Genomic DNA, 15,006 nt, shown 5'->3' on the forward strand with positions numbered 1-15,006 from the left:
AATATTATCTGAGGAAAAATGAAATGCATGTAGATCTGTCATGAATCTGAACTAACGAAAAAATTAAAATGATACTAGTTATATCACTTGGAAAAAATGTGTTTAAAAACTCCACACTATGATGAAAATTAGGATAAAACGTATAAACTTTTGCGGAGCAGGCCCAAAGTCCTGTTTAAAAGCGAACGTAAATTTCGAATAAAAATGAAGTTATAACTATTGTTATCAGTTCTGTTCTAAAAACAACTAAACACTCAAGTAACAGTAAATCACTTGACCATTTCAAAAATGCATTCATAATAAATATTCAACATGACGTCCTTTTTCAGCAATCACAACGTCCAATCTCTGTTTGAAGTTTCCAATTACACGTCCGCAGGTCTGAAGTGTATTTTTAGCTCACCTGAGCAATGCTCAGGTGAGTTTTTCTGATCGCTCGATGTCCGGCGTCCGTCGTCTGTCATCTGTCAACATTTAGCTTGTGTATGCGATAGAGGCTGTATTTTTCAATTAATCTTCATGAATATTGGTCAGAATGATAATCTTGTTGAAATCTAGGCCGAATTCGAAAATGGGTCATCTCGGGTCAAAAACTAGGTCACTAGGTCAAATCAAAGAAAAACCTTGTGTATGCGATAGAGGCTGTATTTTTCAATTAGTCTTCATGAATATTGGTCAGAATGATAACCTTGATGAAATCTAAGCCGAGTTTGAAAATGGGTCATCTCGGGTCAAAAACTAGGTCACTAGGTCAAATCAAAGAAAAACCTTGTGTATGCGATAGAGGGTGTAATTTTCAATTGATCTTTATGAATATTGGTCAGAATGATTGCCTTGATGAAATCTAGGCCGAGTTCGAAAATGGATCATCTCGGATTAAAAACTAGGTCACTAGGTCGAATCAAAGAAAAACCTTGTGTATGCGATAGAGGCAGTATTTTTCAATTAATCTTCATGAATATTGGTCAGAATGATAACCTTGATGAAATCTAGGCCGAGTTTAAAAATGGGTCATCTCAGATCAAAAACTAGGTCACTAGGTCAAATCAAAGAAAAACCTTGTGTATGCGATAGAGGCTGTATTTTTCAATTCTTCTTCATGAATATTAGTCAGAATGATTGCCTTGATGAAATCTAGGCCGAGTTTGAAAATGGATTATCTCGGGTCAAAAACTAGGTCACTAGGTCAAATCAAAGAAAAACCTTGTGTATGCGATAGAGGCTGTATTTTTGAATTGATCTTCATGAATATTGGTCAGAATGATTGCCTTGATGATGTCTAAGCCGAGTTTGAAAATAGATCATCTCGGGTCAAAATCTAGGTCACTAGGTCAAATCAAAGAAAAACCTTGTGTATGCGATAGAGGCGGTATTTTTCAATTGATCTTCATGAAATTTAGCCAGAATGATTACCTTGATAAAATCTAGGCCGAGTTTGAAAATGGGTCATCTAGGGTCAAAAACTAGGTCACTAGGTCAAATCGAAGAAAAACATTGTGTATCCAATAGAGGATGTATTTTTCAATTGCTCTTCATGAATTTTGGTCAGAGTGATTGCCTTGATGAAATCTAGGTCGATTTTGAATATGGATTATCTGAGGTCAAAAACTAGGTCACCAGGTCAAATTAAAAAAAAATCTTGTGTATGCGATAGAGACTGTTTTTTTCAATTGATTTTTATGAAATTTGGTCAGGATGATTGCCTTAATGAAATCTAGGTCGAATTTGAATATGGGTCATCTGAGGTCAAAAACTAGGTCACTTGGTCAAATCAAAGAAAAAACTTGTGTATGTGATAGTGGCTGTATTTTTCAATTGATCTTCATGAATTTTGGTCAGAATGATTGCCTTAATAAAATCTAGGTCGAGTTTGAACATGGGTCATCTAGGGTCAAAAACTAGGTCATATCTAAGAAAATGCTTGTTTTATCGCAGGAGACCGATTTTTTGGTCCAATCTTAATGAAAATTGGTCAGAATATTTGTTTCCATGAAATCACTACGTCAAACATGTTTTACACTGTTATGGAGTGCTTCTTAGGTGAGCGACCTAGGGCCATCTTGGCCCTCTTGTTTCGGATTTCTTGCCTGCTTCAGTTCATTTGGGTTTTCTGGTTAAGGGTTGTATACCCTTTCTTTCAAAAATCCCCAGAGGAAAAAGTCAAGCGAATTCATATCGGGTGAATGTGGTGGCCAAATTCTGTCTGTTTTAAAAGAAATAAAATTGTTGCCAAATATATCAAGCAACCACTGAAGAACTTTTCCTGCAGTATGTGGTGTCGCTCCATCCTGCTGGAACCAGATCTCATCAATAGCAATTCCTCGTCTTTGCAGAGACGGAAGAAATTTCCTATTTAACAATGTCAAGTAACGCTCACTGTTAACATTATGAACATTCCCATCTGACTCGAAGAAGAACGGACCAATAACCCCAGATGCACTCAATGCTACCCATACAGTCACTTTCTCATCATGAAGCGGGCGTTCAACATGATAATTTGGCTTTTGATTTGAAATTCCCCAAATTCGACAGTTTTGGTTATTTCAAAGGTGGTGTCAAATAGAAATGTGACTCATCCGAGAACCCGATTTGGGTAGAATGCACTTTAGCGGTCCCCGGAAGTTTACAATGCGCATGCGCAGCAAGTTGGGGTGTGGGGTAAAGCGGGGGTGTGGGGGCAGCAGCCCCCAAACTTATTCATCTCAAAATAAAGTTACATGTATTTTGAAATCTCTTTTAAAGTATGTAAAAGGTATGTAAAATCTCTCATCCGAAAAACATAGATTTGATATTATACAAAATAAATGCAAATTAGAAGAAAAACTGGCATTGCATTACACTGAGACTACATACCGGGGTGTACACCCACTTTACACTATGGCAACAAACGGGGCGTAGCATGGACGAAATAAATATAAAAGAATATCGCTGAATGGAAGTTGGGGGCTGCAAAAATGACAATGTAAATAAAAAAAGGACCCGCTCAGTTCCAGCTGGCTTAGGGTGGTACCAAGTTTTGAATTTTCCAGAAAACAAATTTTCAGTTGTTTCCAGAAGTAATAATGTTAAGATGCAAAGTAATGTTTCTCTTAACCCATCACAGAGGAACCTGTCTGATGCCTAAAGATCGAGTTTTGATACCCTTATTACCAATAATTACCAATATAAATAATATTCGGAAAAAAGTAGAAACTCTTACTTGACTTCTATGAGCTCAACAAAACAATCTCTAGCACAACTATGTTATGGATTTTTGGGGTAATGTTACACACTACAATATCCTATAAAGATAGTTATAAAAACAATATAAAGAGGAATAGAGAGATTAAAACATTTTTGACATATCGTAAAGAAAATTGGACGTAATTTAAAATTTTGCTCTTATTTCTACCTTCCAGTTCGATTTTCTTAAAACGGCTCTTTTACCTTTAAGTTAATAGCTTACAGCTATTAAATTATAACAGTAAAAGAACCGTGACTTTTTTTCTATCCATGTCCTGAAAGAATTCCTATTGTTTCAATCACCTCAAACTGATTAGGGTCATTCACAACTTTGGAATTAGACAAAATAGATACCTCATTTTTACATATATATATATAATAGAGAGAGAGAGAGAGAGAGAGAGAGAGAGAGAATTTAGCTACTGTGCACATAATTACATTTGTAATAAAATTTTAATACCTATTGTGTATTACAATAATGCTAAAATATCTCAACTGTGGCGTGTCCTTAACAAACTACCTGCTATTGAGTACACCACCTTTCTCTTAATTCAGACACAATGGAAGAGAAAATCGTAGAGATAAATTTAAATGGACTGAACACAAATATACGACGTATCTTAAAAGCTGGTTTACTATCTCTTTTAATGAAATCTAAACGAATACAATAGGAAACAGCTATACTGATATATAAATTGTACTAAAGGAATATGATTATAGTATGAAATAATTATATACCTGAACTTTCAGAAAAAGAAAATGAAATACCATGAATGAATATTTAAATATGCACCTTTTGTCAAAAGAATGGAAAGCTACGCCACTACACGTCTGTCTTTTTCGCTTCAGAAACCATACGACGGGCATGCGTAGTGACACTGTGCATCCCATGATACACATACATGGTATAAAGTGAAAAAATAGTTTATCTATAAATATCGAATATGAGTTCTGAAAAACAAGGTTAGTGAAATTTAATTGATTGTTTTTCAGGTACATTTCACTTTTGTTTTATTCCGTGATAAATGTTAAAACTTTAGTGTCATATGTGTATTTAAATATCTAGAATTCTCGTCCATTTGATTAATATAGAAGCAATATAGATTTTACGTCCCCTGACAGGCATACTGAGCTATCAGTTAAAGGTACACGTTATCGATCAAGGCGTAGGCTATCCATTTTGTAATATTTCTAGCTGGTGCGGAATTGTCAGGTACTTTCCGAGGATGCGTTGTCTTAGTATTATTGTGTTATTTACAGGCCGTCTCTGAGTACTTAACCATGAAGTGCGCTTTAAAGTATAAATTATTCATGCATATGAAAGTGTTTAATTGAATAAGAAAATATAAACGTTAAAACTGCGCCAGTTAATCGAACTACTTGATAGCTCAGACAAGAGAAGTTTGTCCATGGTTTGAATCGCTCTATTTATTTTGTTTACTTGTTTTGCATTTCTTTTTTCAAATGAGTTGCAATAAATAAATGATGTAGAGGCCAAACACTACCAAGTTAAAGCAGTTGTCATATAAGGTGGCCTCACCACCGTCCTTTCCTGATGCCTTTTCTCAATAGCATCGTGTTATCTTTTACTGTAATGACGGAATATGCATGCTGCTTTAAACGGACCTTCATATTAGTCAATATATATTCAGTGTAAAATGGGCATATTTTTCACAGAGCTGCTAATTATAGCTTGACCCACATTTAAAGACGGACATACAATGAAAAGAAAAGTAGGGTTCATGTATCTTTTACATCAAAATCATAGTGCTGTGACCTGGTATTACTACTCGTACTAAAACTGAGTTTTGCTTCACCAAGTACAGCCTACTCTCTCATTGTTCTATCAAAATATCACAAATACAGTCACGATAAATTTTAATAAAAAAGAACTAGGCTCTGTGGTCACCCAAGAGAAAACAAGTTTCAATAACCTGTCCGCTAATACGCAACGGACCAGATGACTGTCGTGCTGGTTCCGTTGCTACTGTTAGGCTAATTTTCGCATTCCTGATAAAAATGGAACCGCTTGATGGATCTCGGACTTGATCTTTACTATCTCTATAAGGTGCGCTTCCAAGTTTGTTCACACGGAGGCACTTTGTCCCTTTTATGAGCAGCTAAGAGGTAACAGGAATACCTTTAAAAGTCTTTTATTCATGAACCACTTGATGTATCTTCATCAAACTTGACCTTTAGCAACATTGTAAGGTCCTTTCCCAACATTGTTCGAATTGGGGAGCTTAGCCCGCATTAGGGGCTACTTAAGCTAAAGATCGAAATATCTTTTAATGACTTCCTGAACCGCTTGATGGATCTTCGTCAAATTTGGTCTGTAGTATCATTGTATGTTTGGCTTCCAAATTTATTCAATTGGGATACCTAGCCCTTTTAAGGGGCCGCTCGAGCTAAAAATAGAAGAAAAAAACAGACTTTTAACGACTTCTTCTCATGAACAGCCTGTGTATCTTCACCAAGCTTGGTCTGTGGCATCATTGTCAGGTCCTTTCTCAAAATTGTTCGAATGGGGGCACTCAGCTCCCTTTTAGGGGCCAATGGAGCATTCTTCGGGATGAGAGTTGAAAGTTGAAACTATTTTGTTTAGATCCGAAACCTTACTGCTTCAGTCATTTTCATTTTAATAAACACGATATTTTGCATAAAAACTATGACAGAATCATTCCGAATATCTGACTACCCGTTCAAAATAGAATATTCTACGAGTCATTTTGAACTAAAGTGGACGTTCCAAATAGTTGCATCTCGGTTCTTCATCTTTTATCAAATTGATCTGAATATTATACAATCCGAATATTGACTTTTTAACTGGTTTCTAAAACTCAGATGGACCTTTTGTTTCTAGTATTTATATTTTTAACAGCATATGGACAACCCGAACATAATGAGTACGGTCAGCCTCCGTATAGTCAACCCGGCCAACCTCCTTATGGACAGCCCGGACCACCACCATATGGTCAACCCGGACAACCCCCTTATGTCCAACCCGGGCAGCCTCCATATGGTCAACCTGGACAGCCACCGTACGGTCCACACTGGCAGCCTGGACAACCTCCTTATGGTCAGCCCGGACAACCACCGTATGGTCCGCCCGGGCAACCGTATTCAACACAGCAAGTTGTAAGTACATGTATTACACTGCCACAGACAGAGTAATTGTATTACATAGTGTACACATTCATCCTTGGAATTTATAAGAAGACGTTATAATATAAAACAAATATTGACCGAATGTTTTAACATAAAACTCACACTTTCTTTCGCTATCATTATCAGATAAGATTTGTAACTTCCATTTTCCTTAAACGTTCGAATTTTGTCATGTAGATTATTTGTTTTATTAGCAGTAGGTTGCAATTGCTTACTATTATATTGGAAAAAAAATAGGAATACCTACACGTACATGTTAAACTTACTTTTCACAATACAAATTATTGCCCATTGTGTTTTAGGAAAGTCTGTTTTAGAATTGGTGTCTTTTTTGCGGGGTTGAACGCCGCACCGACACAATAATAGGTAATATGGCGACTTTCCAGCTTTGACGGTAAAGGAAGACCTCAGGTGCCCTTCCGTACGTTATTTCACCAGGAGCGGGCACCTGGGTAGAACCACCAAACTTCCGTAAGCCAGCTGGATGGCTTCATCACATGATGATCCAACGCCTCGAGTGAGGCTCGAACCCACATCGATGAGAGGCAAATGATTTGAAGTCAGCGACCTTAACCGCTGTCTTCAAATCACTTGTCCCTCATCAGTTATGACGAATATCAAGTCATATAGAACAATTTTAAACGTCCCAATCATACATATTCTTTGTTTTATGTAAAAAAAATGGATAATAGCTGATTATCGGATAAAGGGAACACAATTACATTTCCCAATGTTAAAAGTGCATTGAAACAACATCTGTTATATACAATGTATGAATTTATAATCGGCCTGTTCTCAAGCAACGGAAGTAAAGTTTCGCGCACGCGCTCACTACGTAGGGCAAAAGACATAACAACGTTAAGTTATAATCTCATTTCAAGCAATTTGGTCAATATGAGTCTGTATTATAATAGATTATCAGTGCAGGCCAAAGAATCCTTTGCAGATCCACAACTACTGGTATTAAGGGAATCATAATAAACATGCAATAAACTATTCCTTAGCCATACTTATCTATCGGAGAGATTAAGGTTCTAGAAAAATGGGAAGTTGATATAATTCATCAATTCAAAACTTATGACTTTATATACATTTCATAACAAGATCTGACAGAACTTAAAACCTGTCGCAATAAACGTACATGATACAATTTTGCTATATTAGCTACGAACTTGCGACAGTTGTATAAGTTATCATTTTAAATGAAAGGTTAGAAGTAGTTACAAACAGGAAAAGATATAATATAAGCAATTTTTTCTACTGGAAACTTAATGTTTTTTTTAAAAGGGTAAAGAACAACCACCCACCGAGGTATAAGTGATATAGAATACTATGATCGCTTGTTAAGATAATTTTAAAACCATGTTTCATATTATTCAATTTGTTGATTTTCAAAGGATTTTGTAGTCTTGTAATCAAAATGTTTAAATTTGAAGATATTTGACTACTTACGTTGTTTACCTCATATTTGCATGAACCATGTATGTAGTGATAAAATCTTGTTAAACCGTTTATGAGTTTAATGGAGCATATCTTTGATGCAAGTTTCAAACATATCATTGAAACCTGGGAGTAACTTAACTATGTGACATATTATGAAATATTCAGTAACTACTCTTTTGCTTTTTCGTTTCCTTAAATGAATTAAGTTACCGATCTGATAAACTGGTGTCTCAGTAATAACAGTAGATGTCATAATGCACTTGAAAATAATTGCTTTTCCAGCTTTACTTTTGAAAACCATGTATAATTACTGGTAGTCACCGGGCTACTATAGACCTCTCTTCACCCCACGCCCAACTAGAGATTTTGGGTCACTATCAGATTTTGTCTTCAGTATATTTTGCAGAGACGGTTTTCCAATTTAAAACTGAAATTAAATTTAGTAATTAATTAACGTTATCCAGTAATTTCCCTACAAATCACTATTTAGGGGGACGCAGTTTTACTTTTCACTCTTCTACAGTGTAGTCGTTTATTTAATAACATACTTTATAATTTTCGAGTTTCTTTATGATTCGACATATGTGGACCGGAACGAGAACACTGATAATTGCCCGATCACTTATTTGTCAAAACAATCTTGTTCGATTATATAGGGTCTCTGAGAAGTTCATTTATCTTTAATTATTACTAGAAGAGAAAGGAAATGTTGTTGATAGTATAACAAATGATCTTGTTTAATATAACAGTGGTGATTTAGATTCAAATATAAAAATGCTTTTAAGATATAATTTATGAATGCTCATTTCAGATTTTTTTGAACCACTGATAGTCCTATTCTGTATACTAAAGAATTTACAAAGAAAGAACGGATGGTTTAATTCCGAACGTAGGCACGCGAAACAGCAAATGGAAATAAAAGAACTATAAAAGTGAAGCTAAGAAATTTTTGTGAAGTGAAACGAAAAGCAAAAAAATACAACCTTTATAATTAGGAAAAATGCATTAATTTTGATCTGTCACTTAAATATATTGGAATCTGAATACCATGCACAAAATGTGTGTAGTTACTTATTCCTTATTCGAAAAAGGAATAAGGAATAAGTAACCAACTTTCTCGCCATACTTATGATTTGTCCATCTTGCCACAAATGTCATGTCCAAGTCTAAGAAAATAAATGTTTGCTGTCCACTTCAGATTAATATTTGTTATTTCTGAAGTTGCGATTGTAAGTTGTCTATGTTTACACATGTTGTGCAATAATATTTAACACGTGTTAACTGTTTCTTGACTAAAGGCATGTAATTGTCGAAATTGCTAAAAAAAGTTATTATTGTTGTTAAAATCTATTTTAAATTTTTAATTATATAAGTAGTGCTAATGGATATGGGCTTTACATAAAATTATTATTAAATATTCTTAACAGTTCAACTTGCTTATATTAAAGAAATTTACGATATGAAATATATACATGTATCTACAAAATCAGTAATTTACGTTACTCCATGTTTTATATCTAAATAAATTTAATATCTATTCAAGGTTACATTTACTACATTGTAATTGTAAATTACATTTCCAAGCGAGTATAGGTTATATAGAGGATAATTGTTGGTTTCGGTGTAATATCACGTTATAATTTCACCGAGTGGGCACCAAAAGTGATATTTTCACGAGTGGCGCAGCCACGAGTGAAAATAACAATTTTTGGTGTTCACGAGTGAAATTACCGTGATATTACATCGATACCAACAATTTTTCTGTTTATTTTATGTCTAAAACTCTACTTTTGTTGTGTTTATTTCAATAAAATGTCGAAATTTGCGGGAAATTTTATCAGGAAGCATCGCAAAGATGACGTCATTTTAACGACGTCATCGTCATATTGTTTCCGGCTTTCAGTACGCTCGGTAAACTTTTTGACGTTAATCCGGGTATCAGATTTGATAATTTTCACTGAGTGGCCAGTGAGTTTATCAGGATATAATTCACCGTTATATTTCGATAAACCACCGAAAAACATAAAATAATTAGTTTTATTTATGAGGACAATTCAGTGTCATGATATTGTTGTCACTTATAGTAGTTTTCATGTTTCCAAGTACGGACATAAGTGATTATATTTTAGGCAAATCTCGTGATTTTATTATATCCGTTTTGCGAGATAATTTCTGAGTGTTCCGTTTGTGTTTATTCTGTTTGGGATACAGCTCAGTTCATACGGTGATTTCGTGGTGGAAGAGGATTCAAGGTACTTCCGGAGTTAATTTGTCAAACTGCAGTTATTCCACAAGCCAGTTTCATGTATTTCTGCCTAATGATATTTCTGCACCCTTGCCAGGAGGGACAGGTGATTTCAATCACCAGACCCCTGACACCCCTTATTCAACATAGAGGTACAGTTGGTATTAAAGCAAAATGAAAGCATACTGATCTATTTGATTATTATCTTTTCAGGTAATCAGTCAGCCCGGTCAAACTGGTATGATAATAACACAACCAAGACCACCAGATTATATGATTCCATCGATTCTGGCTTGTTTCTGCTGCTTTTGTCCCACAGGGCTTTGTGCTATCTATTATGCACATCGTGTAAGTAGAGTAGATACAGATTAGTTCAAAGTTTTTTTCAATGTATTTCAATGTAATATCTTGATAGTTAGCAGTGGCCACTTTGCCCGAGGGTCGTGGAATGGAACAACGCAGTTTTAAAGCCTGCCTGAAAGGAACACAATGAAGCTGTTCTGAAGGTCATACCAGACAAAACGTGCATAGGAAAATGATAGTAAAATGCTAATGTAAAAGTTTGAAAATAAGATATTTGATCATATTTATTTATTGTATACATGAGGGTCGTTCACCAAATACGTAGACGGATACCATAACTTCAAAACTAACCGACAAAGATGTATCGGTTTGAAAAAACAAGAAAAAAAACAACAACATGTATTTGCTACAAATGTGCCAAATCTGGAAGTACTACCTTCTACCATATTTGTTTTGTGGTCATTTGTTTAAGTAAGGGGTGCGCATCCAGGCCCATGTCAGCGACATCTTTCTTAACGTCAACTTTGTTTACGATATTTCGTAATCAATGTAACTATTTCTTTTAATCTTCATATATATTGAAAACTTTTCTCATTAAAAACAATGATCTTTTGAGGAACATGAATATCATTTTCAACCAGATATCAATATTATGTTAAAGTGACAATATATTTAACCCTTATAATGCTGGACACGAATGATTCTGTCTTTGCGACCAGTGTAGATCCTGATCAGCCTGCATATCCGTGCAGTCTGATCATGATCTGCACTGCTCAACATTCAGTCAGTATCTTTTTTGTAAGCACCCCTTATAACAGTTAATGGTACTGTCCAAATTGAAAGATGATAATTTTTATTGTTATTATATCAGATTTATATATAGCCCCCTTTTCATGATAAACACGTTCAAAGGCGCTTTACATATAGCCGGTCACCGTGGCCCAGTGATTAAGGCGTCCGCCTCGGGATCGGGAGGTCGAAGGTTCGAGCCCCATGGGGACCGTTCGTCCGGGGGATGTTTGTCATGGGACTCGTTCCGAAAAGGCCGGTTCTTGAGCTGCGAGCTAGTTAAATGAAAGGTTACCGACTTCTATCCGTCTGGCGCCTGGCATAGTGGTAGGAGTTGGGAGGTAATTGGTACGCACTATAAAGGTGTCTCATAAGCCAAAATGGCTGGCCCTTTGAATAGGAGTGACACTATAATAAACAAGACCTTTACCTTTACCTTTTATAGCAAACGCAGCCACACAGTGCGCGAAATTCATCCTCTCCTAGTACAGACACAGAGCAATCTGACCAGAGGGACAGGGTGAGATAAAGCCCCCAGAACAGATAGAAAGAAATCCTTTTACATACAGGACTGTACGGCCTAGCTCTTTGCGAATAGACAGTCCGGTTCTTTAACGTGCCCGGTGTATAGCACCGATACACGCAAAGCCCGTTCCTGCATGGGAAGAACCAGTACAGGCATCTTGGTAAGGTGGGAGACACACAAAAGCATCTCAAAAATTTCAAGTTCCTGGACCGGGATTCGAACCCCGGACCTCTGGATTGACAGTCAAGCGTGTTACCACTAGACCACCGGCCAACCTATCAGTCTGTGGCTAAGTTTAAATGCCTCAATTTATTTTTTGATCAGGCAAGCCAACTTGCAAGAGAAGGAGACATGGCCGAGGCAACTAGAATGTCAAACAATGCCAGGAACTTGATGATAACTAGTGTCGTTATTGGCGTGGCCTGGATCGTTCTCGTCATCGTATTGAGACTGGTGGTGTTTGCAACAACAGTGAAAACGTACAACTACTGATTACAGCACAGCTTTCAGACCTGTCTTTGACGGGAGAACTTTTTTAACTCTTAAATCCCGTTCACTTTCATTCAAAAAGTGTTTAACATTCGTACTGAGAAAATCAAATCACTTTATAATTATTTACTCTTAACTGTCTTAATCGAAATCTCTAAGAAGTTACATCATATCCAAAGGTCTTTAATCAAAGGCAGAAGATGTAAGTGATTTGGGACATGTCAAAGACGCTTTGCAACAAAACCGTTACGACAATTAGATTGTTTAATGTTTTTTTTTATCCAAATTCATATTTCTATTGAAGGAGTTAAATAAAATGCATAAGGTGGGATGTTTTAGCAAGTTTGATAGTTTATAGAAGGAACAAGAAAGCTTCTATAGAAAAAGAATATGAATGTTCTGACCAGTTTAGAATGCCAGACATTTGTTGAAAGATTATGTCAAGTTCTATCACACAATAATTTTGTAAACAAACGTAAGTTAGTATAATTTTAAGTTACCTTAATTTAAGAAGGTACGTATTAATTTTTTGCTTTTCAATGAACACTATTTTTTTCTTGTTTTCGTAATAAAGCATTTGTGACAGAAGCAATTTGGCATTTTTGATATGATGTTTGCTTCTTGCATTTCTTTCTGTGTATTATTAACTTATATTTCAAGTTCACATTCTTTCTTTCGCCAGGGTTCTTGGAGCTCATGAATCGCAACTATTAACTGAAACAAAGTCGATATGCGACATGTGTTATAATTTTGATCACTAAGCATATTTTGTGCACTGCTGCTTCCTGTCATCTTTTACGATATAAAATCACAATACGAAAACTGCTCCTGTGATTTAAACATTCACAGCATTAAATGTTATGTTTTTTCTACTCAAAGTGGGTCTTTTAATCTAGCAGCCTTATATTTGATAATTATCTGCCAGTCCCCGGATTATTTTTGTCAAGGCAGGAGAACAAAATAATTCAGCCGATAATGTACTGAAAATTATGATAATGCAGTAAATGGCAAATGAAATGAAGGATGATATGTAAGGAGTAACTAATCACTTAAGTAAAAACTCATTTTTCTTTACCTTTCATTTCTCTTTTATATGTATTTGTGTGACTTATAAATATGTAGATATGTCATTACCAACATAGCGTTCTAACAGAGTAAAAATGTGTATAAGTGATGAATATAAAGTAAATAGCCAGGAACTCAAGTTCGTATAGCAAGATTTGTTCACTGCAGATTGATATATAAAATATGTTGGTACATGCTAGTAGAAGTAAACGTGAGGTACGTCCACAATTGGCATATTCTTATTTGTAACTTATTGTAACTGTACAGTTAAAAGCTTAAAACAAAAAAATTAATATTTGCCGTTATATGAATATATCTAACCTACAAATTCTGTGATGTTTCTTTTGATTGTACTTTGTATGTGCCTAGAAAATACAAAATATTTAAGAAAACATGTGTTCACGTTTCTCATGATACCAGTCTAATACGAAAGTCATATGACACAGCATGTCACATTCAAGAATTTCCGAACGTTTTATTGTATGATTCGATGAGACGGTCAAATATTTGAACATTGTCGTATGAGTACTATTATGTAATATCATTTATATTCACAAACTGAAAAACAAAATACTTCTTAATAGAATTGAATAAGAGACCAGTTTCAGAATGTATAGTTTATTGCTCAAAGGTACAATAACCTACTTGTTGCGATATCACGATAACACCTGTAAAATATGTTTATAAATATTATCATTTGGTGTTTTTTTTACTTCATTTAAATGTGTCATGGTAAACTATTGACGTACATCGTGAAAAAGAATATTCTGACTGATGTTATATCGTCAGTATACAATTCCAAAAGACGAAACTAAAAAGAAGTAGTTTTCAAAAGTGCAAAAATCTCACTTCTATAAGACTTATCAGGTTTTATCTCCGTCTCTGAAGAAATATATAATCTGCAAATACATGTATGCACAGTGATGAATAGCCATGTTCACTAAAGTAGCTACAAAATTCATTAAACATAGCAATTATTTGTTGTACAAAATAATAGGTTCATATTGTATCCCTGGAACAATGAATTCAGTTTCACTTTATCTGAATTTGATACCGTTTACAATCCAGCATATAAGTTTACGCAAATAATAAATTCAAATCGTATAAATGTTGGATTTTTTTATGTCCGGGCATATAGCGATTGAACGGTCCGTCCGTCCAAGATTTTACCGTTTCGTCTACAGCCCACATTAATGACCATATTTAATGCATACTTATATTCAACAATCCTTGTGGCAAGACCTATAACTTGACCTATATATTTATGACCTTGAGCCTCATACGAATTCACCTTAAAACTCAAAACCTTAATAAACAACATATTGGTTCTACAGCTACATAAATGACCCAGTTTATACTCCCACTGAACAATTTATTTATTTATTTATTTGGGTTTACGGCGCACCAACACAGTATAGGTTATATGGCGCCATACAGGACTACAAATTTTGGTTCCACATCTCATTTACATCGAAATAAAAACATGAGGTATGGAATCAAAATTTGTGCACCTGCTGGAATCACAGAGTTACAGCAAAACCAAGTGTTAAGACCCTATTAGTCGCCTTTTACGATCATGCAAGGGTAAGGTAGTGGTTCCAAATCTTTCATACACAGATCGTCCAAGAACCACATGGGGCCCCACTGAACAAACCTTGTGGCAAGGCCTACAAACTGACCTATACACAGATGACATTAACCTTCATACGATCTTCACTTTTAAGCTTAAAACCTCAAGAAACAACATCTTTGGTCA

General features: G+C 35.3%; 1 protein-coding gene across 1 annotated transcript; it reads left to right on the forward strand.

The window, feature by feature from the left end:
* Positions 1–4,059: 4,059 nt before the first annotated feature.
* On the forward strand, positions 4,060–13,642 carry LOC123557378 (uncharacterized). Its single transcript, XM_045348815.2, has 4 exons — positions 4,060–4,185; positions 6,104–6,360; positions 10,292–10,426; positions 12,021–13,642. Exons 1-4 carry the CDS (start codon positions 4,167–4,169, stop codon positions 12,186–12,188), a joined length of 579 nt encoding a protein of 192 aa, XP_045204750.2. The 5' UTR covers positions 4,060–4,166; the 3' UTR covers positions 12,189–13,642.
* Positions 13,643–15,006: the final 1,364 nt, after the last annotated feature.

The sequence above is a fragment of the Mercenaria mercenaria genome, chromosome 5 (genome assembly GCF_021730395.1).
Source record: "Mercenaria mercenaria strain notata chromosome 5, MADL_Memer_1, whole genome shotgun sequence".
Taxonomy (NCBI): Eukaryota; Metazoa; Mollusca; class Bivalvia; order Venerida; family Veneridae; genus Mercenaria; species Mercenaria mercenaria.

Coding starts and splice junctions, on each gene's coding strand:
- LOC123557378 (XM_045348815.2), top strand. Junction 6,361..10,291: donor CGTATTCAACACAGCAAGTT/GTAAGTACATGT, acceptor TTATCTTTTCAG/GTAATCAGTCAGCCCGGTCA. Junction 10,427..12,020: donor CTATCTATTATGCACATCGT/GTAAGTAGAGTA, acceptor TTTTTTGATCAG/GCAAGCCAACTTGCAAGAGA.